The 25,002-nt window shown below is 43.6% G+C and overlaps 3 protein-coding genes across 6 annotated transcripts in view; 1 reads left to right on the top strand and 2 right to left on the bottom strand.

Annotated features, from left to right (window-relative positions):
- rapgef5a (Rap guanine nucleotide exchange factor (GEF) 5a) overlaps positions 1 to 4,373 on the bottom strand; it is a 67,900-nt gene extending 63,527 nt beyond the window's left edge. For all 4 annotated transcript variants that reach the window (XM_012831425.3, XM_031586503.2, XM_031586504.2 and 1 more), the window contains exon 1: positions 3,821 to 4,373. In XM_012831425.3, the coding sequence (XP_012686879.2) occupies positions 3,821 to 3,976 (156 nt within the window). In that variant the 5' untranslated portion in view covers positions 3,977 to 4,373. The remainder of the gene's footprint in view (positions 1 to 3,820) is intronic.
- An 11,682-nt stretch (positions 4,374 to 16,055) lies between these two features.
- On the top strand, positions 16,056 to 17,635 carry LOC116225031 (interleukin-6-like). Its single transcript, XM_031586525.2, has 5 exons — positions 16,056 to 16,111; positions 16,206 to 16,381; positions 16,495 to 16,593; positions 16,719 to 16,859; positions 17,228 to 17,635. Exons 1-5 carry the CDS (start codon positions 16,096 to 16,098, stop codon positions 17,432 to 17,434), a joined length of 639 nt encoding a protein of 212 aa, XP_031442385.1. The 5' UTR covers positions 16,056 to 16,095; the 3' UTR covers positions 17,435 to 17,635.
- Positions 17,636 to 17,671: 36 nt separating this feature from the next.
- On the bottom strand, positions 17,672 to 23,638 carry tomm7 (translocase of outer mitochondrial membrane 7 homolog (yeast)). Its single transcript, XM_042710653.1, has 3 exons — positions 23,465 to 23,638; positions 18,723 to 18,771; positions 17,672 to 18,075 (listed from the first exon to the last, which is right to left on the bottom strand). The coding sequence occupies exons 1-3, from the start codon at positions 23,565 to 23,567 to the stop codon at positions 18,060 to 18,062; spliced, it is 168 nt and encodes a 55-aa protein (XP_042566587.1). The 5' UTR covers positions 23,568 to 23,638; the 3' UTR covers positions 17,672 to 18,059.
- Between the last annotated feature and the right edge of the window lie 1,364 nt (positions 23,639 to 25,002).

Raw genomic sequence — 25,002 nt, 5'->3', positions numbered from 1 at the left:
GTTACCATGCACACCCCACATATAAAGCTCCAATATCCGGGTACAAGTTTAAAACTTTAGTAAAATTAATTTCAAACTCTTTCACTCGTGCTTGCGCTCTCTCCCTCTCTCCATCCCTCTCTCGCGCACACATACACACACACACACTAACACACACACACACACACACACACACACACACACACACTAACACACACACACGTTGCGGTGTGCACGAAAAAGAGGATTACACCAAGAACGCTATTGTTATTTAATCTCCGTTCGTGCCGCTCAGTCCAAATGGGATTGGGGAAGAGATAGGTTACATGGATAACAACATAAAGTATCATATGCCCATGCTGGAACTCACAGGTCAGGGTTTTACGCAACGCAAGGTTTCTGTAACTTGCATGATGTACTTGTGTGAATAATAATTAAATCCTATGAATTCTTATTAATGTGTTATTTCTTCATGTGCTGCAAGGATAGGTCAGATATTAAGACGGCATGATCAAGTCCACATTTTTAGGGGCTCGCGTTCTTAGGATGCTGAGATCTGTTCTATTTGTTTGCCTGGACACAACATCCCGAATCGTGTAGGGACCTTGGTCGGTCCCAGAGGATTTTGTTGTACATTGAAATATGGGCCGGGCCAAAAACAGATGTTCAGGGACAGAAAACAGAGAGAAAAAGGCAGAGAGAGAAAAAGAGAGGAAAAGATGGAAGAAAGAGGGAGGGATGAAAGATAGACAGAGATGAAACACTCATACACAAGCAAAAGTCCTGTGTCAGAGTCACCACTTTTGATTTGTAAAAAGATGAACAGATTTATCCGCTCGACCCAAAATCTGCTACTAGTACACATGACTACAAGATCTCTTTGCTGTTTAACGCTCAGCATTTCTGACTAATGACACACAGGATTGGGAACAACCAAAAGTAGCCGACTCAGCCCGGATCATTAATATACACAGCTTCATGGAAGCTACATTGGTGATTCTTCACCTGTTCGTTTCATTTGAGAAATGAATTTGTATTCATCGTCTCTGACCTGCTGATCCGATAAAGTCAAGCTGACTGACATCAACCTAGGACGCAACCAGAGATACATCGACTGCAGAATACGCCTTCATTAAACCAGCACTGTTAAAGCCTCCTTTGACCTGGCAGAGGAGATGATGAGCGTACTTCAAGTCGTGACAGATGTTACATACAGCTAAAACCTGAGATAAATCATCTGTGATATGCATGGCTATACGGCACAGAGGAGCTGAGAGGGACTGAGACTTAGGCCGCCCGAGCCGAGCAGAGAAGAGAAGAGAAGGGAGCATGAACAAAAAGAAATGAGCTGCAAGCAGAGAGATAAGAGGGAAGCAGGGAGGGAGATCCATCATGTCCACACGGGGCAAAAGCCCAGCATTCTCCTCAAGAGCCCCACGTGAGAGAGTGCATGAGCGATATAGAGAGAAAGAGAGAGAGAGAGAGAGAGAGAGAGAGAGAGAAAGAAGTGACATAGAGCGAGAGAAAGAGAGCGCACACCTCATCCTAACGGCCCACAGTGTGTTACTCGTCGAGCGGGTGGAGTGGTGTTGGGCGGGGTGAGGTGGGGTGTGGGGATTTAAAAATAATTTTTCAAGGCTCTGTTTGACAAGCTTTCACCCTCAAAGCTGCTCAGATGCGGACCCAGCAGGGGCTTCTGCAGGCGGCAGGCGGCACGCGGGGCGATTAAGAGCCGAACGCAGGCAGAGGAGCTAATGCACTGCCTCCACCGTCATCATCACTGAGACAGCACTGAAAACTCCAAACCTCACCCAGGCCTCTGGCTCAAATCAACACACACACACCATCTCTGCCACACACACACACACACACACTTCAAATCCACCATGAGCCAAAGCTGACCGTCCCACCTCTGACACAGAAAGCTTTGGACGCATCAGGAGCGTCTGAGCGTCGCCTCTGCCACTCTCCACCTAACCCTCGTGGATGGCAGGCTAAACCCACAGCTGGCTGCCAACGGTGTTCTCCTTCTCCTCCTCCTCCACCTCCTCCTCTCTTCCTTTCCACCACTCTCCCTCTTTACTGCTTCCCTCTTCCTTCCACGGGTAATCCTTAAAAACACAGCCAGAGTTTGCCAACCTCTTTAAAGGACAGCTGGGGTAAAACTAACAGCAGCACAGCATCCCCCCCCCCAAAAAATAATAAGAAGAAGAATGAAATACCCCCCCCCCCCCCACCCCCCTCATTTCCCCCCGTTCTCATGTCAGAATTTAGAGCTCTTCCACAAAGTTCTAATAGGAGAATTTAGAGCTCTTTCACAAAGTTCTAATGTCAGAGTCTACAAGTTCTCCTCAGAGTTCTCCTGTCTGTCAGCCATATTGACACATTCCATGAGTGTAACGGCTCATTACATCATTCAGTTTCAGGTTCACCTCATCTGTTCTCTCAAATCCCAGTCCGAATATACACTGATTAAGCTGGGCAAGTCCCAACAGAGATTCTCCACCCCAAATAATCATTTTAACAATTAAGACAAGATAAATGTAACCTGACAAACGGAAGACAAGCATCAAATACTTGCCTGTTTAACAAGTAATAGCAGCCACATGAATTCCAAACCACAACAGCTTGCCAGTTTATTTAAGATTGGATTTGTATGCTACACAGATTCTGTTATTTGACTACCAAGTAGTCTACTCAGTTTGTTGTCTATTTGCATGTAAACAGCCTACAAGACTCTCGTTCAGAGTCACAGCCTTGTGACACCATTTTGAAGAGAGAGAGAGAGAGAGAGCGCCAGGTCCCTGCTCTGGTAGTTAAGTGCTAAATTGCTGAGGGGGAGACAATCTGCTTGGCAGACATGTAGCTCGGAGCCAGCAAGCACATGAAGGACCACACGAAAACACACAGAGCTTCTGCATTTTGCCATTCGCCTGCTTCTATATGCGTGGGCGACCTTTGAAAAAAAAATGGGTCTACCTCTGCTTTTTGGGTGCAAGGGCAATTTAAAAACAACAGCGGGGGGGGGTTCCTGTAATATGGTGTATGTCCTTGGAAAGATGGAGTGCCTTTGCTTTTAGAAGCAGTTATCCTTGCCTGGGTGAACCTATGTCCACAGGGGAGAGTAGGTTCCCCCCTGAGGATGAACATCACCTGAATTATAGAGGAATGCATGTCAATCCACAGTCTTTCTCTCTAACTCTTTCTTTGTCTCGCTCTTGTAGGCTTACTTGTCTTGAAACACCTACCTTGAAATAAAACAGTCATTGGTTCCAACGCCTTCCTAATGATGTCTGTATGTAAAATGTACCATTCCCTCACTCAAAACAAACAGACCTACAACCCGTCACCGCTGCAGCTATTGAATGACTTTAATTCATAAATGTTGTGGTGATAATTTACTGGAACAATGCCATTGAAGGATAAAGATGTGTTTCAGGGCCGTGACATGGTAGCCTGTACGACAGCTAAGTTGGTGAGGCTATGATCACGCCAGGTGTGAGTGGGTTGAAGGATCCTTGTTGCCTTAGATACCGTGACATGAAAAAAGAAAAGGCTGAATTTTCCCGCTATCAATGACAACAGAAAAATACAATTCATACATAAAGGCTGTCACAGAAATTCTCTCTCTAACAACAATGATATCGAGTTTAAGTAATATCTTTTCACATTAATCCAATTATACATTTACAACCGCACGGCTTATCGATAAACATGCCAAGGCAGAAGAACCCCATAGGGGCGGCAGTGACAACATATTCACAGTCTCCCCCCTTTAACGCCAAATAATCATTAACCTCGACGAGGACGGAAACGTTTGACAATAATGTAGGGTACTCACACTTTTCTTCCTCAAATGCAGTCCGTGTTTCAACAAGCCAGGTAGATCTTTGATCTTCTGCTTCAGCTGAACCTGTTCCCTTGCGTTTCTGTTCCAGCGCCAGGTAGCCAGGAGTCCGTCCTCTGGTGCGGAGGGGACGCTCTCAGATTCCTCCATATCCCTACCGGAGCTGTCTCTCTCACACACACCCGTTTGGGATCACCATTACCCCCGTTCGCCTTCCCTGCTCGACGTTATTTGCATCTGCAACGAACCGCGCGTTCAACCGAACGAGTTTCCGCAGCAACACGACGCTGCTCCACCCAGGCGTTTTTTCTCCTCCGTAGTACTATCAATTTCTCTCTTTCTCTCTCTCTTCGTGTCTCTCTCTCTATCTCTATCGCTCTCTCTATCTCTCCCTCTACCTCTCTCTCTACCTCTCACGCCTTCGCTCGACTGGGAGCGTGTGTACTAGAATGTAAGTGTGCATTAAGGCTTAGGGACAAGTGTAGGCGAGGAGAGGGGGAGGTGGCACTGGCAAGTCAGTCACAGGTGCGGAAACATCACTGCATCACTTCCACCTAGACCCTAGGGGGGAATTCGCTTGAATTGGTGTCGACAGGAGAACAGTGCAACGACACCACTCAGAATGGACATCGTAGCCAGTTTGCTCTAGTCGCGCAGCGCCCATGTATGGCCCGTTTTGTTTTTGTACCTGTCGAGCAAGAATCACCTTTGCAGCTGAACAATTAATTGTCTGTGTTTACAGAACAGTCTAATTCTGCCCTTCCTCAATTAAGGCAAGAGCACCTTTACCCCATTTTTGCTCAACTTTTCTTACAGAAACTGAGAATGTTGCTGGTTTGGGATTCAACAAATCAGTCACTCTAACTTAATCTGACCAAGGTTTTTAACATATTGGAAACAATGGGAACTCGTAGTAACAATACCATTACCAATACTGAACACTGTGTCAATGTAAGTAACCCATATCATTAAATTAACTTCTCCACTTCAACAAGTATTTGATTGATTTTTATGGATAGGCAGTCCTTCTATATGGATATCATTCTGCTTTTGAGAAAAAGATGTCGGCAAGGTATTTTGCGTGTCACTGACCATGGAGGCCTTTCCCACTGTTGTCACCTATTCCTCTCATTTTTGCACAGAGTAGCAATCTGACTGACAAAGAGAAATGTCAGGTCCCACTACTGTGCCTTCAGAAACATTTATTTAGCTGTGAATGAACTATGTCCTCCCAAAGATGTGTGTGTGTGTGTGTGTGTGTGTGTGTGTGTGTGTGTGTGTGTGTGTGTGTGTGTGTGTGTGTGTGTGTGTGTGTGTGTGTGTGTGTGTGTGTGTGTGTGTGTGTGTGTGTGTGTGTGTGTGTGTGTGTGTGTGCTGTATGTGTTATTTGATTTGAAATGTATGTATATATTTATATACATACATGTATGCACTTTGTGTGTGTGTGTGTCTGTGTGTGTGTGTGTGAGAGAGAAAGTAAGTGAGTGTTTGTGTATATGTGTTACTTACACAAGGAGTTGAGGGACTAACTTTTAGCCATATGATTTCCGACATTTCTCTGGGGGACACAAAATGAATAAGAAAAAGACAACTGCCTTTGTGTTCTGAGGCAGGTGCAACCACTTTCTTTGTCCTGTTCTACAGCTGCCAAACAATGGGTCTGTTTGGCAAACAGTTACCTCCATAGACATATGTCTATGGTTACCTCGCCTTCAGCCATTCACCTCATTGCTATCTGTATCTAGCCACGCCCACTTGAGATTTACCATTCAGGTATCATCCAATTAGAATGGACAGAGCCTCAGTATGTAAATTAGCTTTTGTAAAAAGGTTGGTTGAACAGGATGCCTTGATAGCTTGACAGTGCCTTGGCTCAGGCATTGTAAATTACATTGGGGTATGACACTCTGACAAGGAGAATGTATAGCTCTCAAACAGACGGTTACAGGACTTTGAACTTTGGAGAGTTTGAACTATAATAATTCCAAATTCAAATGAACACACACATGTGTGTACAGTATGAGTTTGATAGACATGTACTTTGTCTTGAAAGCCTCACTTGAGCTGATATTGGGCAACGCTGGCTTCCACCACAATGACTGACTTTGGTGTTAGTTTCCACCTTTAAAGGACTGAGCTGGAGATATTCAGATAACGTCTCCCTGCTAGTGTACTCTTTCAAGGGTGGGGCCGAAGAGACTTGGGAAGTTAGGGGGGAGGGGTTAGGCTTATTTGAATTCTCTCTGATGTGGCCAGGCTTCAGGTCTGCTTTGTGTGACTGAGCATGACTTTGAAACAACTCAATGCGACTGTGAGGACAGGAGGTGAGTTTTAGATTGTATGCACCCCTTCTCTCCCTCCGTCCACACACACACACACGCATACACACACACACACACACACACACACACACACACACATCCACACACGCACACGCACACGCACACGCACACATCCACACACACACACACACACACGCACACACACACACACGCACACACACACGCACACACACACAGTAGTTGCAGAAGCTTCTTTGATGTGGTTTATAAGCACTGTTTTGGTACAGTAAGGTCTTGTTTGCCTGTGCTGCCCGAGGGTGCTTTCCTATTAACACACATCACATGCATCACATGCCCCTGCCAGGCAGAGATGGCTGGTTAATAATGCATGGCAGGTTGGAAAATGGTTTGTAACTTAAATGCAGGCGCCCAGCCCCCACCCCCCACACACACCACCCTCTGGGGTTCTCAAAACAACCCCCCACCCCCCCCACTGCTGCTAAGACCCCTGCCGACCCGAATGCAGTCCAATCAAAGGAACACCTGCGGTAGGAGCACAGTCTGTTCTACAGCAACAGAGATGTGTCGTCAAATAAGTGATTAATATCTGAATAAATAACAGGGACAATAAAGGACCCTTTTTTTCATTATTTTTCAGTGCATTTTTTTATTATATTATTTAGTGACTGATGTTGTAATCACTTTCCGTTGTATTGTGTTGTATTGCCTTGCTCTAGTGCGGTAACAAGATTGAAAGCTTTAAAAAAGGTCATCCTTGAGACTGCTTAAACAGGTTATTTCACCCAATTTGTACTGTTTTCTGTTTGTGCTTTTCTTAAATAGATAAAAACACAAACAGGCATGGCAATTCAAGAGGAACAACAATTGGTGGCTAGACCTCTGTAGAGGGGATAATCAGGCTCCGCACTAGTAGGCCAGTGTCACAGTGAAGGATTGCTTCTGTGTATCGCTGAATCTAAGTATTGCCCTGAGGGGGGGCTAGGACAGTAAGGTTTGCAGCATGGGGTGGGGTGGGGGGTCCCTTCGCGCCCTGTGCTGCTGTCAGCATGGCAGGTGGCTTTGGTAAAAGAGGGGGTTGGGATGGTAGTATGAGGGTGTGGTGTGTGTGTGTGTGTGTGTGTGTTGTGGTGTGTGTGTGTGTGTGGAGTGTGTGTCTGTGGGAGTGTGTGTGTTGTGTGGTGTGTGTTGTGGTGTGGTAGTGTTGTGTGGTGTGTGTGGAGTGTGTGTGTGTGGAGTGTGTGTCTGTGTGTTTGTGTGCTGTGTGTGTGTTGTGTGGTGTGTGTGTGTGGAGTGTGTGTCTGTGGGAGTGTGTGTGTTGTGTGGTGTGTGTTTGTGTTTGTGTGTGTGTTGTGTGGTGTGTGTGTGTGAGTGTGTCCCCTTTCATCTTCTCTTTCTATTTCCAGGTATGGCACAGAGGTGTTAGATGACAGTAGTGTGGGAGGCCCCAGAGTGATAGACAGAAAGACTTCAGGAGGGAGCTTCTGCCAGAGGACACGTGTATTACACCATCTTATTGTGTCCCATGGCGAGGCTGTAATGCTGCTGTGACTGGGCAGTGGTCAGCTCCTTGGAGAAGCCTGGGGAAGGGGGTGGTGCAGTGGGGACCGTCCATGTAAGCTGTGAAGCGTTTCCAATCTGCCGTATTGAAGGAGAGGACAGGGCCATACTTAAGCCACTCTACTGGTCATGTTCACCTGAACAGAGCACGTGTCAGAGCAGACCATCAGAGAAGTGCTGATGTAAGATTTACTGCCAACATGTCAGCTTCTCTGTTTTTCTCTCACCCCATCTCTCTCTACCTCCTCCTCTTCCTCTTTCTCTCTCTCTCTCTCTCTCTCTCTCTCTTTCTCACATATACGCACACATATGGAGAATGCAGAGTTTCATCACATTTTGCATAGCTTCTGGAAATGGATGACAGTTAATTTGGCAGTTTATCAATGCAGAGCGGATTGTTTGAGCATGCAGTTCTACTGTTAGCATGAACACACGCGCAAGTGTGTGAAGGAATGCTCTCTCTCTCTCTCTCTCTCTCTCTCTCTCTCTCTCTCTCTCTCACACACGCTCACTCTCACTCTCTCTCTCTCTCTAACACACACACACACACACACACACACACACACACACACACACACACACACACACACACACATGCACTTACCTAATCAAGATAAGACATTTATATCCTAAACCATATTGACTTTAACACACATTTAGTGTGGTAATAGTAGTAGTAGTAGTAGTAGTAGTAGTAGTACTAGTAGTAGTATTTACATCATGTAGATCAGGGCATCCCATCAGATGTACCAGGACTGCATATTTATCACTCCATCATATAACCTTCACCCTCTGTCATTCAGCTGTCTCTTCAGGCTGCCTACCAAGGCGCCTATAATATGTTCAGTTACGCAACAGAGATAATCAGAGCTGTCTCGCCTCATATGTGATATTTAAACCCCCTCAATGGTGTGTGTGTGTGTGTGTGTGTTGCGAACACTGTCCTCAGGGGACAAGCCTTCAGAACACGCCACTTTGTCAAGAATTGGGATGGGGGAGGGGTTGAAATGGTGGCTAGCTGTGGGCTCACGTTGAACCAGAGGGACCGCAGAGGTGCACAGTGGCCTCAGCATTCCACCCAAAATGGGTGGGTAGGGGTGGGGCGGCGAGGTTGTTGTGGGCTAGCGCAGAGCCAGAAGGGTAGCGGAGGTGTACAATGACCACTCTTTACCACTCTTCTTATCAGTATGGGGGGGTTCGAATGGAGATGGTTGTGGAGCCAGAAGCCAGGCGAAAGGTGCACAACGGGAACATTGTCAGGAGCCCAGCTGCCATCATTAGCACGCCCGCAACACACTCCCCTACTTCATATGCCGGGAGGTCTCTCTCCTGGGCCTCGTTTCTCTCCTTTTCTTTTTTTTTCTCCTTCTTCTTTTTCACCCAGACTGAGCTCTCATCTTTCCCTCTCTCCCCGCAGGCTTGGGAGGAGAGGCAGTGTGAAAGAGGCACACACACACACCCACACACACACACACACTATCACTATCACCCCTCTGTATCATCTTCACACAGCAGTCACACTAAGAGCAGGCTCAAACTGGGCTCAGGCACGACACAAAGTCAGCCTCAATGCAGCAGTGACACGTATTAGAATTCATTCGTTACAGTGTGCCCCTATCCCAGCAGCCACATTTATTAGTTAAAACAATACTGGGTGCGTGTATGTTACCTCTCTTGAGGGTGTCTATTTGAGAGAGCAGATGCAGCCGGCAGTGTGGTTTAGCAGTGGCTGTCATTTCCTTCCTCCCCCCTATCTCCCTCTCCCTCTCTCTCTCCCTCTCTCTCTCTCTCTCTCTCTCTCTCCCTAACCCTCCTCTCTCTCCTCCCTCTCCCTCTCACACACTCTCCTTCCCTCCCACCCTGTTTAGCATGCAGGGCTGATGCTTTCTTATGTGCCTCTGCACGGCTCCGTGTAAGGACAGACGGAGGACTGTTTGATAGCGATTCTGATTCTCTGTGTGTGTGTGTGTGTGTGTGTGTGTGTGTGTGTGTGTGTGTGTGTGTGTGTGTGTGTGTGTGTGTGTGTGTGTGTGTGTGAGAGAGAGAGAGTGTGTGTGTGAGAAAGACAGAGAGACAATGACAGGACAGAAGCAGAGAGAGAGAGAGAGAGAGAGAGAGAGAGAGAGAGATGGAGCCAAGTGCAACCATTTTCCTTTGGCTGAAGAAAGCCTTCATCCACACTGATAACACTCCTCTTTCCAGTTGTCAGCTACAGTACATGTGCACACACACACGCGGACACACACACACACACACACACACACACACACACACACACACACACACATACACGCACACATATATATATATATAGACACACACATACAGAGCTCTTCAAACAAACTCTTGATGAAATATTGAAGAGTGCCCGTGGCGACTGGAGCACAAATACAATTCCATTCCAACAGAGCACAGCAAGTACAGAAGAGAGAGAGGGGGAGAACACAGGAGGCATACAGCCAAGGAGAAGAGAAGAGAGGAGAGAAAGGAAGGAAGAGAAAGGAAAAAGAGGAGAGGAGATGAGATTGGCGGAGAGCAGATCCTGTGGCTTTAAATGGGGCTGGACAACGCAGCCGACCTTCAAGGTGATATAGTCTGTGCCTTGGCAGGAACTCATGTGAGAGCACCGTCTCATGAAATAGCATCATACTGCAAAACTGTTGTTGCAGAATTGCCTTTAAATCAACAGTTCCTAATGTAAAAGACATAATCTCTTACAATATCATCTCTGGCCAACAGTTAAATCCTAAAACACACAAATATGATGCATTCTTACTACTCTGTCAATGAAGAGTTCCAACTGTGAGGACAGGGAGACCCCTATTGGCTAGAGTGCGCATCTGTTGAAATCAAATAAGCCTATATTGCCATCTACTGGATAGGTGAGGAACTGCTCTAAAATGAATCATCTGGAGATTCTCCAAGCAGCTATCCACAAAAAGCAGTTATGAGTATCAAAGCTCCTGAAGTTATGACACATTCATGTCAGTTACATACTACAGGCTGCACGCTCACCATATCTCTTTCGTAGAGAAAAGAGATATTGGACGGAATAGGTAAATGGACAAATGTGACAGATTTTCATATACTGTGAGGCAAATCATTGTGTGAAGACTTCCCCCTGGGAAACGCCACACTACAAATAGATACACTTCAAATCAGACAGGCTTTGGGGTCTTCCCTACTCCTATAATAATTTTCATTTTTGCATCTGCATGTAACCGGGAAAAACCTAAATTCTAAGAAGTTTCTGTCAAGTGCTGAAACCTCAGCAGCATCTAATTATGGGCATCTGCTTATAGGCTCCTGGCATGATTTGTGTTGAAACTTAATCATTTAAATATTTGCAATGAGGTACCTTGTGTACAGTTAACTTCAACCAGCTTTTCATAAACAGAGGTCAAAGTAATGTGCATTATTGCATATAATAATTTAAGTTACAAGGTTGAGTCAAGTTTTTCCATAAATAATATATTTGAATGTATGTATGTATGTATGTATGTATGTATGTATGTATGTATGTATGTGTGTGTGTGTGTGTGTGGTGTGTGTGTGTGTGTGTGTGTGTGTGTGTATGAATGTATGTATGTATGTATGTATGTATGTGCAGTATGTAATGTTTATTGAACTATATGTGGCTTTTGTATATTGAGTATTTTAAGTACAATGTATTTGACAATTGTCAGTTGAATGTGTTTTTTTTAGCTGTAAACTAAATGATATGACTGTACTGTGGTGAAACACATCAATGCTGGTGTTAATATTGACAAAAACAAATTCTAAAGAAATAAAGAAAAATAAATTCTAAAGAAATATGTATTTTATGAGTTGAAAATGTTTTGAGACTTCTGTAAACCCCCCAACCTTCTTGTGACTGTGAGTCTCATTTTCATTTGCTGATCGTATTGAATCGTATAATTCACAGGATTTTATGTTCCCCCACAAAATCGTTAATTACACAGGGAATGTACGCATTGCTAAACAGAGTTCATGAGTAGCGCCATTTAATTTCCTGCAGCGTCAAAACCAGATACCCGCAGATATCTAGGACAACTGTCATTCATTTTGATCTAGATCTGGCGTGCACGTAATATAACCTCTTGCACTCTCTTCCAGGAAAGCATGAAGTGTTTCCTGGAGTTGAAGCTTTTATCACGTCATCAACCCACAATTGCGCTCACTCTTTCAAGTGCATCCGATATAAAAAGTGGACACATCAGCTAACATTAGCTGACAAACAGTAGTTGTGGCTGGAAAATAAACCCTGGCCTAATTGGTTTGAAAGATGCGTAGCACTGATCCTCACAGCATCAAAGCTGACGTCATCTCACATCATGATTCATACATATAAACAACAACATCAACATTAATATTCATATCAACATCATATAAATTGCAGACTGCCAAGCATTCCGGCATCTTAACACCCTGCCACCACACCACTAGAGTGGCATCGTGGCTTGACAACAGGCCACACTATTTGTAAATGTTGAATAAAGCTTCCCATTCAGAGAACCCACTTTTGTGCAATGAGCCAAGGGAAGAGAGTAGTGAATAAGAGGGGATTTTAAGGGGGGATGCCGAACACTGTCTGTCTGAAATTAGACAGTCTGAAAATACATCTGAAATAACCCAAAAGACAAGACCAAGAAGTTCTGGTGTGATGGTATATTTTGAATGCTTTCATACTGACACCCTCCCCAAAAGACCCATTCAATCGGCCAGTCATGGCCTTCTGTGAAGCTCGAAGGCCTTTCCTGCTATGGCCTCCTGGGCTGAGGGTGTAGACCTGGACAGGTTAGTTTTGGGGGAGCCCGGTTTTCTGAGATGCCCCTCTTGACCTTTTGGTCACTGAGCAACTGTCATTTTCTACAGTTTCTTTACAGTTATTAATCAGACACATGTCTATCTCGGTAGGGATCCTTTACACATTGTCAGACACTTATAATAACATTATGAGCCTGTCAGTGCCGAAAACAAACGGTTTACTTTGACATGGATGCTTACCAAATAGGGTTGCATTGTATAGCTGTTTGCGGTTGTCGGTTATAGCATTCTAACTCAATACGTTTTCCCTAGTAAAAAACTGGACCTAAAAAGATGGGAAAATAGGGCCCAGGTCAAAAAATCCCAAAGTTACTTCACTTTAAAGGCGCAGTATGCAGGATTTAAGGTCATCGATAGGCAGAAATGGAATATAGTATTGATCATTTTTCACAAGTTCTCATTAGTGTATAATCAATCACCTGTAGCTACAAATCGTTGTGTTTTTGTTAGCTTAGAATGATATCCTCATATCTACATAGGGAGCGGGTTCCACAGAGTCTGCCATATTACTACAGTAGCCCAGAACTGACAAACCAAAACACTGGCACTATAGAGGACCTTTCGTGTTTTTGCGCCTGACAGCCACCGTAGCTTCTCCTATACGCTTGGAAATGTAGAAACATTCAGTTGGTTGCAATCTGCAGCCTCACCGCTAGATGCCACTTAATTCTACATATTGCACCTTAAATGCATCCCAATAAGTAGGCCTACATATCTCCACAGGTAGGCCTACAAAAGAAGGTAGGATCAGTTCAAAACAATATGAAAATGACAGTGACTTGCCTTCCAAAATATGTTCTTACATTATTCTGTATATAAGGTGTCCACACACACATGTATGTACACAAAGTATGCTCTTGATTCTGTACTTCTAAAAATAAAAGTTTGACGGTAGGGGTGAGGGGGTGGAGTTAGGGGGTTCATGCTCAGTCCATTAGAAACGCCCCTGCACACACGCACAGGCAACACACACATACACACACACACACACACACACACACACAGACAACACATGTACTGTAAATGTATTAACTATACTGTTTTTCACTTAATTTGTCACAGTTTTTGCTTACTGGATCAATTACCCTAAAACTAAAACCATCTGTTCTATTCCCCACAAACGTCTGTAGTGAGTTAAAATTACACACAGCCAACTGGTTGTCACAAAGGAATTTGAAGTCCCTGTAAATTTCCACACTTTCAGGCAGATCAAAATGAAACTTCACTATTATGAAATCCCTGGCTTTATTCCCAGTGCCCTTCCTGCTAAAACTACGTACGAGAGGCAATGCTTCCGCAGCAGATGTATTCCCTGTATTCCTACCTGATATTAGTTACAAATTAAGCTCTGGGGTAGGGAATAATCCCAGGAATAACTTTCTTAAATCCCCTTAAACCCATTTGTAGGAAACTGCCCACAGGCGTGTGTGAGTGTTTCTCTGCACTGAGAGGTTTACGTCTGGGCCAGGCTTGTTGACAGTGATGCAAAGATCTGTAGCCTGGCTCCGCTCACCTTCTGCTTCTAGCTCAGGGTTGGCTGTGCGTAGTCTGTAAACTCTGTTTGCAAGATGGATCGCTTGGCCATTCTGATTGGTGGCCTCCAATCAGCGACCAGAGGGCATGGCTAAGTGCGATGATGTTTAAGTGAAGTGTTTGTTTGAAATATACTATGGTGGCAGTGCTAGAGTAAGACAAAGCAATACAACCAGTTGTAGCAATGCTAGCAAACATCGAAGAATTGAGGCCATATGAGGCCAAAGATACTGTTTATTTACCGCCAACAGGATTTGGGGAAAGGCTAATATATCAGCTTACAACATAGTAATAGTAGTAATAGTGGCAAAGTAGGAAGTATAGCATTCCGATAGTGGTCAATGGCAGTTGGTGAAAGGCCGGTCTAGTGGTTACAAAATGAACCTGAAGTCTACGCCCTTTAGGATGCAATGACTGGAAACAATCCCCAATGGAGCACAGCTAGAATTGGTGAATTTATTGAAAGTGAATTTAGCCGATCTGGCCTCCAAGCAAATGACCTTAAACTGAAGGATTAGATGCTCTTCCTCTCATGTTTCACCTTCTACAAAATATCTATCCACCATGTCACATTGTTCTAGAAATCCACATCTGGTCTGTTTTTCCTCGCAGTTTATAATAATAATAATAATAATAATAATAAACAAACAGAACATTTTAGTTAAAAATGCTGTGCAGAATGAGTCATGTAGTGGAGGATAGGGAGCAGGGGTTAGCAGGTGGAGGCGAGTTTGAAGAGGTGAGTTTTGAGGGCTTGTTTGAATGATGATAGGGTGGGAGCCTGACGGATGTGGGTCTGAAAGGTAGGGAGGGGACAGGTTGTTTAGGGCTTTGTAGGTGGTGAGTAATATTTTAAAGTCTATCCTCTATTTGACCGGGAGCCAGTGGAGGTTGCGTAGGACCGGGGTGATGTGTTCATAGCGGCGGGTGGAGGTGAGCAGTCGAGCGGCAGAGTTATGAACATATTGAAGTTTATTGAGGATTGTGTTGGGAGAGTCATAGAGGATGCTGTTGCAGTAGTCGAGTCTGGAGGTTATGAGATGACTAAACGGGTTAAAGGGGATTGTCTTTGTCAGAACCTGAATAATCATGCTCATAATCACTTAGAAAAGCTGTCACAATCAATGTGCACTATATTTGGATTGCTGGTAAATGCTTAGTCACTGTATTTTTGGCCCCCATAACTGCGATGAGACTTGGCACCCATAACTGGGATGAGTGATAACACGTTAGGTGTAGAATAGCAGAATAGCAATTTCCACTTAGGCCCATATTCAGAGCATTACAGTTGGGAGATTTCATATTAATTCTAAAACTGTCAGATGGTTACGCATGGCTGTGCCAATGTAAGGATCGTGTGTTAATACAATTTAGACCACGGGACACCTTTCTTAAGAGATATTGCAACTGTGGTTATTTTCGTGTTGTTTTAGGGTGTACAGTATGATTACACTTACTGAGTAGGTTTATCTCAACACCGTGAGGACAGGGTTCTATGTTCTATAGAAGTTCTCCGATGACTCCTCTATCGTCAGCTGGATCACGGACGACAACGAGGCGGAGTACATAGCTCTGGTGGAGAGCTTTGAAGGGTGGTGTGACAGCAATCACCTCCAGCTCAACATCAGAAAGACCAAGGAGCTGGTGGTGGACTACCGGCAGAGCAAGAAGAGGCCCCCATCTCCTAATTGGGTACTCTGGTTGCGGAGGGGTGAACGAGGAGGAAGCTGGACTATTTTTATTTGTATTTATATATTTTATTCCTATTACGCCTGAATTTCCCTACGGGGATTAATACAAGTTTATCTATCTATCTATCTATCTATCTACGTGTAGGCTGCGGTTTTAGGCTACTCATCCTCCTTAAGGTCCAGTCACAGAGAATGAATGAAATGAGAGGAAGTTACATACGTCAGCGGCTTTTCTCAATGTTTAGGTCATCAGAAAAACAAAAATTAGCGTTGAAGGTGTGGTTTGGGGTTTCCTTAAATTTGTAACTATATAAATTCAGACAAATTCAGGACTCACTACAATATCTCCTCTGCAAAAATGCCTTCCCTACTGAGTAAGAGAAACGTCAAACTTTCTTGAGTTCTTATTGGTCAGAGGGTTCTCTCCGAAACTTTCTCTCATCCTGCTTCTCTCTTTCTTCCCTGTAGGCTTACTTGTCAGCGCCTTTCTTGCTGTAACCCTCTCGCGGACGGAAGGGAAGTCCATAGCCACCGTCGAAGAATCCGCAGGCATCTCAGGAGATGATTTCGAAGGTAACGCTAAGAATTCTGTCGTCAGCACAGCCTCAGTGCTCCAGCAGGACGTTGCCACACTTCTAGCAGAGGTAAGCCTATATAACTTAAAGCACAAGTTAGAAGAGTTCTCATGTTTAAGTTTAGTGTCTGCAGGCTGTTCTTGAAAATTGAAATATGTGCTATTTTTCATTGCTATTTTCAGTTTATTTCGAAATTCCCCGAGATTGAGGAAACAAACGATGTGATCGTGTCTCCAATCAATAGCTCATCTGATGGGTGTTTCAAGGCCAACTTCAGCAAGGTAGGCCATGGCATCGATTCAATGTTTTGTTGGGACTGTTGACGTGCCCTACGTCCATGAACCAAATAGAAACTGATTCTTTGCAAACTGATAATGTAAAATATTAACAGATTCTTTATTTTTAGTCCAGATGCTTGAAACGGATCTTCAGTGGCCTGCAGCAGTATAAGAAGCAAATGGAATACGTCAAGAAGGACTTTCAGTCCACTCTTGTTGATGGAATCATCTACAGGACAAGTATTCTGCTAAATACCGTCAAAGATATGGTATGTTATTTCATAATTGCAGTTAAAACAAGTTAGCCTACAGTTCAATTAGACGTCCTTGGTTTAATTCAGACCTTGAGTCACTGCGCAAAATGTGTGGGTAGGCTACATATAATCTAATAGGTCACATTTCAAAATATTTATTACGCAAGCCTATTATGAATGCACATCATTACTGGGAGGCGATATTTTACAAAAACCCTCTAGTTTTACTAGAATTCACATGAAAGGCTCATTGTGTCCCAAAGGACATTGGGCTTGACTTTGGACTTATGTGAACTTGGCAAAAATGAGCTTAACCATAGTCAGCATTTTTGGGGGACAGAAATACGAATTCAAGCCTGTACCAATGGTTATTCTATTCACAGCAGAGACACAAGACGGGGAACATGTCTTCCGAGGTCGTTCTCCCCACCGGATCGCAATGGGTTAAGATGACGGTAGTCAACGCTATCCTGCGCAGCTTCAACCAGTTCCTCATTGACACTCATAGAGCAATGCGCTACATGAACCGACCCAAGATGATTGGCGAGAAGAGACATCACCTACCTCAAGCGGCGACAGCTTTAGATTAACTTGAAAAGTCCTATTTATACTTTTGATTATTTATGTTTTTGTTTATTTATTCAATAATCTATTGTTCATTGAATGTTTTAAATGATACTGTATTTATCTATTTTATATTTATTTTTCATGTCTATTTTGATACATGTTTGTATTTAAGAACTGCTGCAATAAAAGGTCTAGATGAACAGTCAAAATGTTGTGGTTCTCTTCCCGCAGTGAAATTAATCATTTTCACTAAGACAAGCAAGACTTGATCCACATACATGGAATTTATTGTGGAAGTAAAACACAGACTTTTACCAAAATAGGCAGACATGTACACTGCACAGACCTACATGGCAAAGTCAAGCACCTCTTGGACATAATCACTGACACTTTACCAAAAAAACAATTAAAAAAACAACAACAACGATATAGTCTCTGAGGGCATATAAATGACAGTAATGTATGTGGTCAGGCTGTAGACTAAGGTTGTCCTTCATGGGACACCATACTCCAGTCCAGCAGAAGGTCGAGCTGGCCTTGTCTTCTCAGCAGGAGCCTGGGGTTGGCATGAGGTCTGCCGCCAGCCGTAGGTGGAGATGATGGTGCGGTGGAAATGGCCCAATCTCCCATGGTCGTCTCTGCAAGCCCTCAGCCCCACAGCAAACTAGGCGAGGGAGGGTGGAGGAGGAAGAAAAGCAGTTTACTGTGGTGGACCGTCTAAACAAACCTGACTCCGCCAAAGTCATGACCTGACTGTGTTTGACTGCTTGTAGTGGGGTAGGGTATTCTGCACTAGTCTGATTGCTAGATACCCTAAGCACCAGTGGAGGGGTAGTGGTGCTATATGCATCCCTTTTTCCCTCTCACTTTCACTTTTAGTGAATGCTGAACCTCCATTCTGGTTTTGCAGTGAAACATTTCAAAGGAATAAATAAAGGTGTTTTCTCAGTAGATTTTGGGTGGATTGAAAATCTTGGAACTTGAGTGCAATTAACCTGAACACAGATTCAAATATTCTTTTGGAGCTTCGAAACTGCAGTCCTATCTATTCCTACTCTGATTATTTTTCTCTAAAAATGAAAATGCATCCAAATACTTATACACCTTATATTCAGTGCATTCCATCATGTGTATCTTCAGTAAGATTGCACAAGGTCTTTTTACTTTCAACAAAGACTCAGGAGTTCCGTGCAGAGCTAAATCTATCACTACAAGACACCTTTCCAGTTACGAACATTAACAAAATACAAAGAAATTAGAACAGAAAGCATCCACCTTTATGTCTGCCCGACATAAACTCACTTACTGTACCTTATAAGTGTGGGCTCAGGCATGCCAGGATCAGCTCCTCGTTTGAATCCTGTAAAAAAAAAAAAATTAGCGAGGTGCAACCAAGTCACCACTTACAAATAGATGAGCACATTCTCAGAGGAAGGAACCCGGTCTGTGCTCATGAGACTTTAATCAGAAGTTAAGTTAATCAGAAAAACATTTCCAATATTATACAACATGCATGGAAACCAAAAGCAACATGTGTTACACAGAGGTCTCCTAGCCCACCCCTGTCTTGGCCAGGTCTCCCTTGAAAAAGAGATTCTTAATCTCAATGGGTCTCTCCTGGTTAAATAAATGTTATAATAAAAAGAAATTGTGCAAGTTATTAGTCTTCAGCTTCAGAATAGGGATGCTTTCCAGGGAAGTCCCTTATTCCTTCGCCAATCTGCAAGGAGACACGCTATGCTCCTCATCAACACCTCATGCCCCACAGGAAACACTGACCCAAGGACGAACCATCTTTCTATGGAAGCTTCTATGATATGCACTGGGGAAAGAAAAGTCATTATGCTCTCCATCCATGCTGAATTTTCTTTTTCCACAACCAAAAACTACTGACTACAGTAGTTCTGCAACAATGGAGTTCTGCAACAATGTAGCATTGGTAAGTGTGTATGAAATGGGTCTGCTGGTAAAATCTTGGTCCATATAGTAAGGATGAGTGGCAGGAGCACAAGCGGATTTCCAGTCCGACCCACAGTGGGCCTTGGGTGGCTAAGTCCTTAGCTCTATTTAGCCTTGTGACTATCCTGGTGCCAAGACCTAGGTTCCTTTTTCTCAAGAAATGACTCGTGGTTCAGTTACCATTATGATGGAAACTGAGGAGGCTTGACACTACAGGCGACTATACATGACTTTTGCTGGCTCTTCAGATGAAAGTATAACAGACTTTACTTGTTAAACTCCTACGACCAGCAAGTGGAAGTGGAAACTGGAAACTGTTAGGCCTAAAAAGAATTTCTCAGATGACACATGCCGTAACTCTTCAGGTCCTGGCTATGCTCTTCTTAAAAACAATAATAAAACAAAATTAAATAAATAAATCCTCCCAACACACACTTTCACTCACCCTTATTCCCAGGATCATTTGTGAAATCACTTTACTCAGAACGGATGTCATGTCATGAAATTAAGTGAAAGTCATGCTCTTACAACACACTCAAATTCCACTGGCTTCATGCTTAGTCTACCACACTGTATGAGATCTGTCTGTGACGTACTTTACAAGCACACTAATATACACAGGGGAGTCCTTAATGTGGCGAATCAAGAATTGCTAACCTCCCAGGCTGTACACTTGTCATTCCTGGTGTATTAATAGCACTGCCTAACCCACCCATCTTTTGTTGTTCTGTAAGGAAAATGGGCTTCATGCAACAGTTATGTGAGGGGTGAACCCAGCATCCACTTTTGCTAACCTAATGATGGACCCCATTCGTTCTGGATTGCTTTGAAGAGACATAGGCTGTGGTCGGATAGTCCGTCCTGTTGTGGTACGGTATTACCTCCTTTCTTACTGTAAAGGATGGTTCAGTGTTCCCTATGCTGAAGGAGATAAGAAAGGAAGCAGAGGGACTTTTCCTAAGCATTTAAAAAATCCGACCAGCTCTCATCTTGGCTGCCACTAAGATACTTCCGGGTCATTTCACTCAGTTAGGAGCCTTCCTAAGCAAAAAATACTCCCTGAACCAAGCGCGGGTTACATGCAAGTGCCCTCTCATGTGCACTACCAAGTTACGTCTTGAGTTGAGCTTTTTGAAAACAATGACATGCTCCAACTTTATCCAATCACCTTTCATTTTCTGTGAAGGCCGAGCTGCACCCTTCATGCCACTACCACGTCCTCAGTTAGGTAAGGCTATAACTTGCAGCCTAGGTTATGCGAGAAATGTGAATGCGGATGAACTCTCAAAAGGAAAAAGATTGTTTAAAAAACACCCTGTTGTCGTGTGGACGACACCAACCAAAAGCTACAAGTTTGAATTAAGATTTCCACCAGCCCACATAGATTAACATATTTGATATGTTGATTATGATGGAGATAATTTCCAAACACTGTTAATGACTTAAGAATATAATAATCAAGTGCCTTGTATTATTAATTACCTTATATGAATCATGTACTTATGTAAGCAGGAACATGGCTTTTCTGTGTTTCTGCGTGTGTGTAACTTAGAATATTAGGTGCCACTTAGTCTGCATATGTACAAGAGCATGTTTAGACCAGAAGTGATAAGAAGGGTCGAACTGTGCTTCTTCCGACCTTACAAAACTTCCATCCTTGCCTCGGACGTGAGAAATCCACCACGTGGTTATCCCTGCTGAACGCTCAACTTCTGTCTATATAAACCTTGTGCGATGTGTTTATCATTGCTTCACTTTCAGCCTTGTGCTGGGAGTGAGCCCGATTGCAATTGTTGTTTGTCTAATAAATATACTTATATGCAGCTCCGGAGTCCTGAGGTAACTAGGGTGAATTTTCACCTATCAGATTATAATATAGATCAAAAGATGGCAATGAGTTTGAGCCCGCCCACACACACTCAAGATTTTTAGTATCCAGGATGTTCAAAGTTCTTGGAAGTCATCCCGCATGTCAATCAGGAAAGGCGTAGGCCTGATGCAACTTCCTCTGTGATGTGTGAAACTCACACTGGTCATCACGTTCAGCGACTAAGCTTTGCTATGAATGGAGGCCCATGAAGCTCAATTTCTTGTTTTTTTTTCACATATGAGTTTCCATTTCCTAGAAAGAGGCAGCTTAGACAGACTGGCAAGGAAAGCGTCAATTGACAGTTGCAACCTTGGCCTTTAGCCACATAGAGCGAGATGCAAACTTTATGTGGGATTCACACCTGTGACACGACCTGCAGGCCGTGGAAAACATTCAGTTGGGTGGATTTCACCTTAGGGTGGCCATTCATCCAGGGTCTGCAATCTGAGGGCTGAGGGGATTTACAAAATTAATTTTAATCAGCATTTCTCGTTAATGTGACAAACTTCCCTGTAAGCAAGGCATTTCTCAAGAGCTCACCCGACACTGGGAGGGCACACAAAACACCTCAGGTGTGAATCGAAACTGACACCTTTGACATAAAATGTAAGCAATTGTTTTCCCCACAGCTCAGACAGTAAACCGAACACAACTCAGCCCTCATTGCAAAGCAGCGCATATTGAGATGAACGTGCCTTTGATCATCTGTCAAGACACAAGATGAATTGACAACTCCCAACTGCGTGAAAGTGCCACCTTGTATTCCATTCCATTAGGATTCTCGAATCAATGTGAAAAGAGGCCTTTATGGGAAGCATAAAAGTGTTGCAGACGCATGCAACATTGAAATGTGAAGACATTACTATATTCTGACTTCCCTATGGCCTTTTTTTCTATAACAAAGCACATTAGGACTTTCCCTCATGTCTTTCCTACTTTCTGAGTTTTGCTATGCAAGCCATGTCCGAAAATATCAATGTTACTTAGGCTTCCCTGTCGAGTTTATAGGCGGTAGGGATGTCCCCCCCTACAAAACTACTGCCTGTGCCACACAATTACAGGCCACATGACTGTGCCTCTTTCGGATCCATTCCACTCATCCATACTGTAGCTACAAAAAAACACTCAAAGATACATGTATGTACGGACTTGTTTTCACCCTGAGGAATATTATCAATCTGGTGTGAGCAGTACTTGAACTATGGCCCTGGCTTTGAATTTCGCAGATGCTTTTGTTTGGATAGAAAATGATGGATTGCAACATCAGCAACATTCTAAACTAACTCTTGTTCCCGCTCACTCCCACACACATAAATTCCAGAATGACAATACAATCAGATATTTAAAGTCACTGAGGGGGTTTGAGTGGCAGAGGAAAACGGGTGAGGGGGCCGGAGAGGCTTGCCCAATGTAGATTACAGACTCAGTTGACGTCACGATCGCTCGAGTGAAAAGGAAGGATTAGAGAGACCCGGATTTCCGATATTGGCTCATCACATCACGCCACATCAAGTCACCCCTCCCCCTAAATGCCTGACAGGTGATAAACTCAATATCCTAAATTCCACCAAAACAAAAAGGCTGATTCATCTAGAGATTAATCTCTCTGAAGGAAGCAATTGTGGTCATGGTAGTATTATGATGGCACAAAAACAAAGCTACACATGGATAGTGTCACAGCAACACCAAATCAGACTTTCAGCCACAGACCCTCTTTCCCAACTACTATGGCAACTAAAATATCCAAGAAAGAGAAAAAGAGGAAACTGCATGCACGTTAGAACTTCCCTCGTGGCAAAAACGCAACATCCTCCTTTTTAAGCAATAAATACCAGACGTCCCAAGTCAGAAATAGGACTGCCCAAATATCCCCAAAATAACACCGATTTGTATCGTCGTGCCAGGCCATTATGGTAGCGCCCGATGATCACCTTGGCTTTACAGTTCAACGTCAACATGATCGGAACAGTCTGGCTAGGTAGCTACCAGCTAACGGTACATCATAACTCGCGTGGATGTTTAATTCGTTACCTTTGCACAAAGGCATTAAAGGTGATGATACCGTTATCCGCCTATTCACAATACTCATGTTATCATGTTAGAAAGGAGTACATTAGCCCGTGTGATGGAAGCTGGAGATGACCAAAGTAGCACGCTAAGTTAACAAGCTAACCCTAGCTAGCTATGGTGTTTTGCACTGTTGTTAAACGACAATCATACTGACCTAAATACAAAACAGTAGGGATGAACCCCCATCGGACAGCAAACTGTCCACACTGGAACACTTGCTGGAGCCGCTGTTTGGCTTCTTTGCTGAGCTTGACCATGTTTTCAACGATCCTCACACTGTACGAGACTCTGAAGGACTTCCAAGCGGAAGTAGTTTCTAAGCGTGGCCGTAAACGGTGCCATGCATTATTTTACGACAGTGACGATTCAGATTTCTGTTGATGGCAGTGTGGCGCCATCTAGTGGGAAGCTACCGATGGTGTGAAACAATGTACTGTATATTGCATCGTATTAGATTAAGTTTACGTAGGTTTGACTGAACTACATTCAATAATGTAAGACTTCCCAGTGATAGAATGGAACCACATTAGAATCAGTTATTTTGGTTTTCAGATTTGTATATCCACAACAGCACGTAATTGACCCGGATAGAACGTGGAGAGTTGTGTGCACTCAAAAACCTATTTACATAGAATAAAGTACAGTGGCCCTCCACAATTATTGGCACCCCTAGTGAATATGAGCAAAACAGGCTATACAAAAATATGTCTTTTCTGTTTATCCTCTTGGTCTTTCACTCAAAATATTCTCAAAAATCTTACCTTTTCATTAAAGTAAAATTATTGAAAGAAAAAAAAAACATTAAACATTAAATAAATATTTTCCCCCAAAACATGTGTGTCACAATTATTGGCACCCCTAGAACAATCTAACTGAAGTATATTTCCAGTCATGTTTTACATTTTTAAGTTCACCTGTATGATAAGGAACTCTTGATGAGGTCAACCATGACTTCCTGTTCCACTGGCGTACAAATATGAGGTGACAGGCCAAATTCCATTAGTCATTCATCACTATGGGAAAGACCCAAGAACACAGTGATGATGTGCAACGAAAAGTTGTTGAGCTGCACAAATCAAGAAATGGATACAAGAAAATCTCTAAACAGTTTAAAATACCCATTTCCACTATCATAGAAATAATTAAGAAGTTTAAAGCGACAGGAGCTGTTAAGAATCAGCCTGGAAGAGGACGTGTCTGTACATTGACCCCACGCACCGTGAGGAGGATGGTTCGACTGGCAAAATAATCTCCAAGGATCACAGCTGGAGAATTGTAGAGGTTAGTTGAGTCTTGGGGTCAGAAAGTCTCCAAAACTACCATCAGACGCCACCTACATCACCACAAGTTGTTTTGGAGGGTTGCCAGAAAAAAGCCTCTGCTGTCAATCAACAACAAACTAAAGCGCCTACAGTTTGCCAAATGTAAGTCAGACTTTCAATGGGACCGAGTTATATGGTCAGAAGATACCAAAATAAAGCTTTTTGGCAACAAACATCAAAGGTGGGTTTGGAGTAGACAGAAAGATAGCCATACAGAAAAGCACCTCATACCCAATGTGAAGTATGGTGGCGGATCTTTGATGTTGTGGGGCTGTTTTTCTTCCAAAGGCCCTCGACATCTTGTTAGGATACATGGTATCATGGACTCCATCAAATACCAGCAGATATTAAATGAAAACCTAACAGCCCC

Source organism: Clupea harengus, chromosome 19 (genome assembly GCF_900700415.2).
Source record: "Clupea harengus chromosome 19, Ch_v2.0.2, whole genome shotgun sequence".
NCBI lineage: Eukaryota > Metazoa > Chordata > Actinopteri > Clupeiformes > Clupeidae > Clupea > Clupea harengus.
This window is presented reverse-complemented; position numbering and strand designations above follow the sequence as displayed.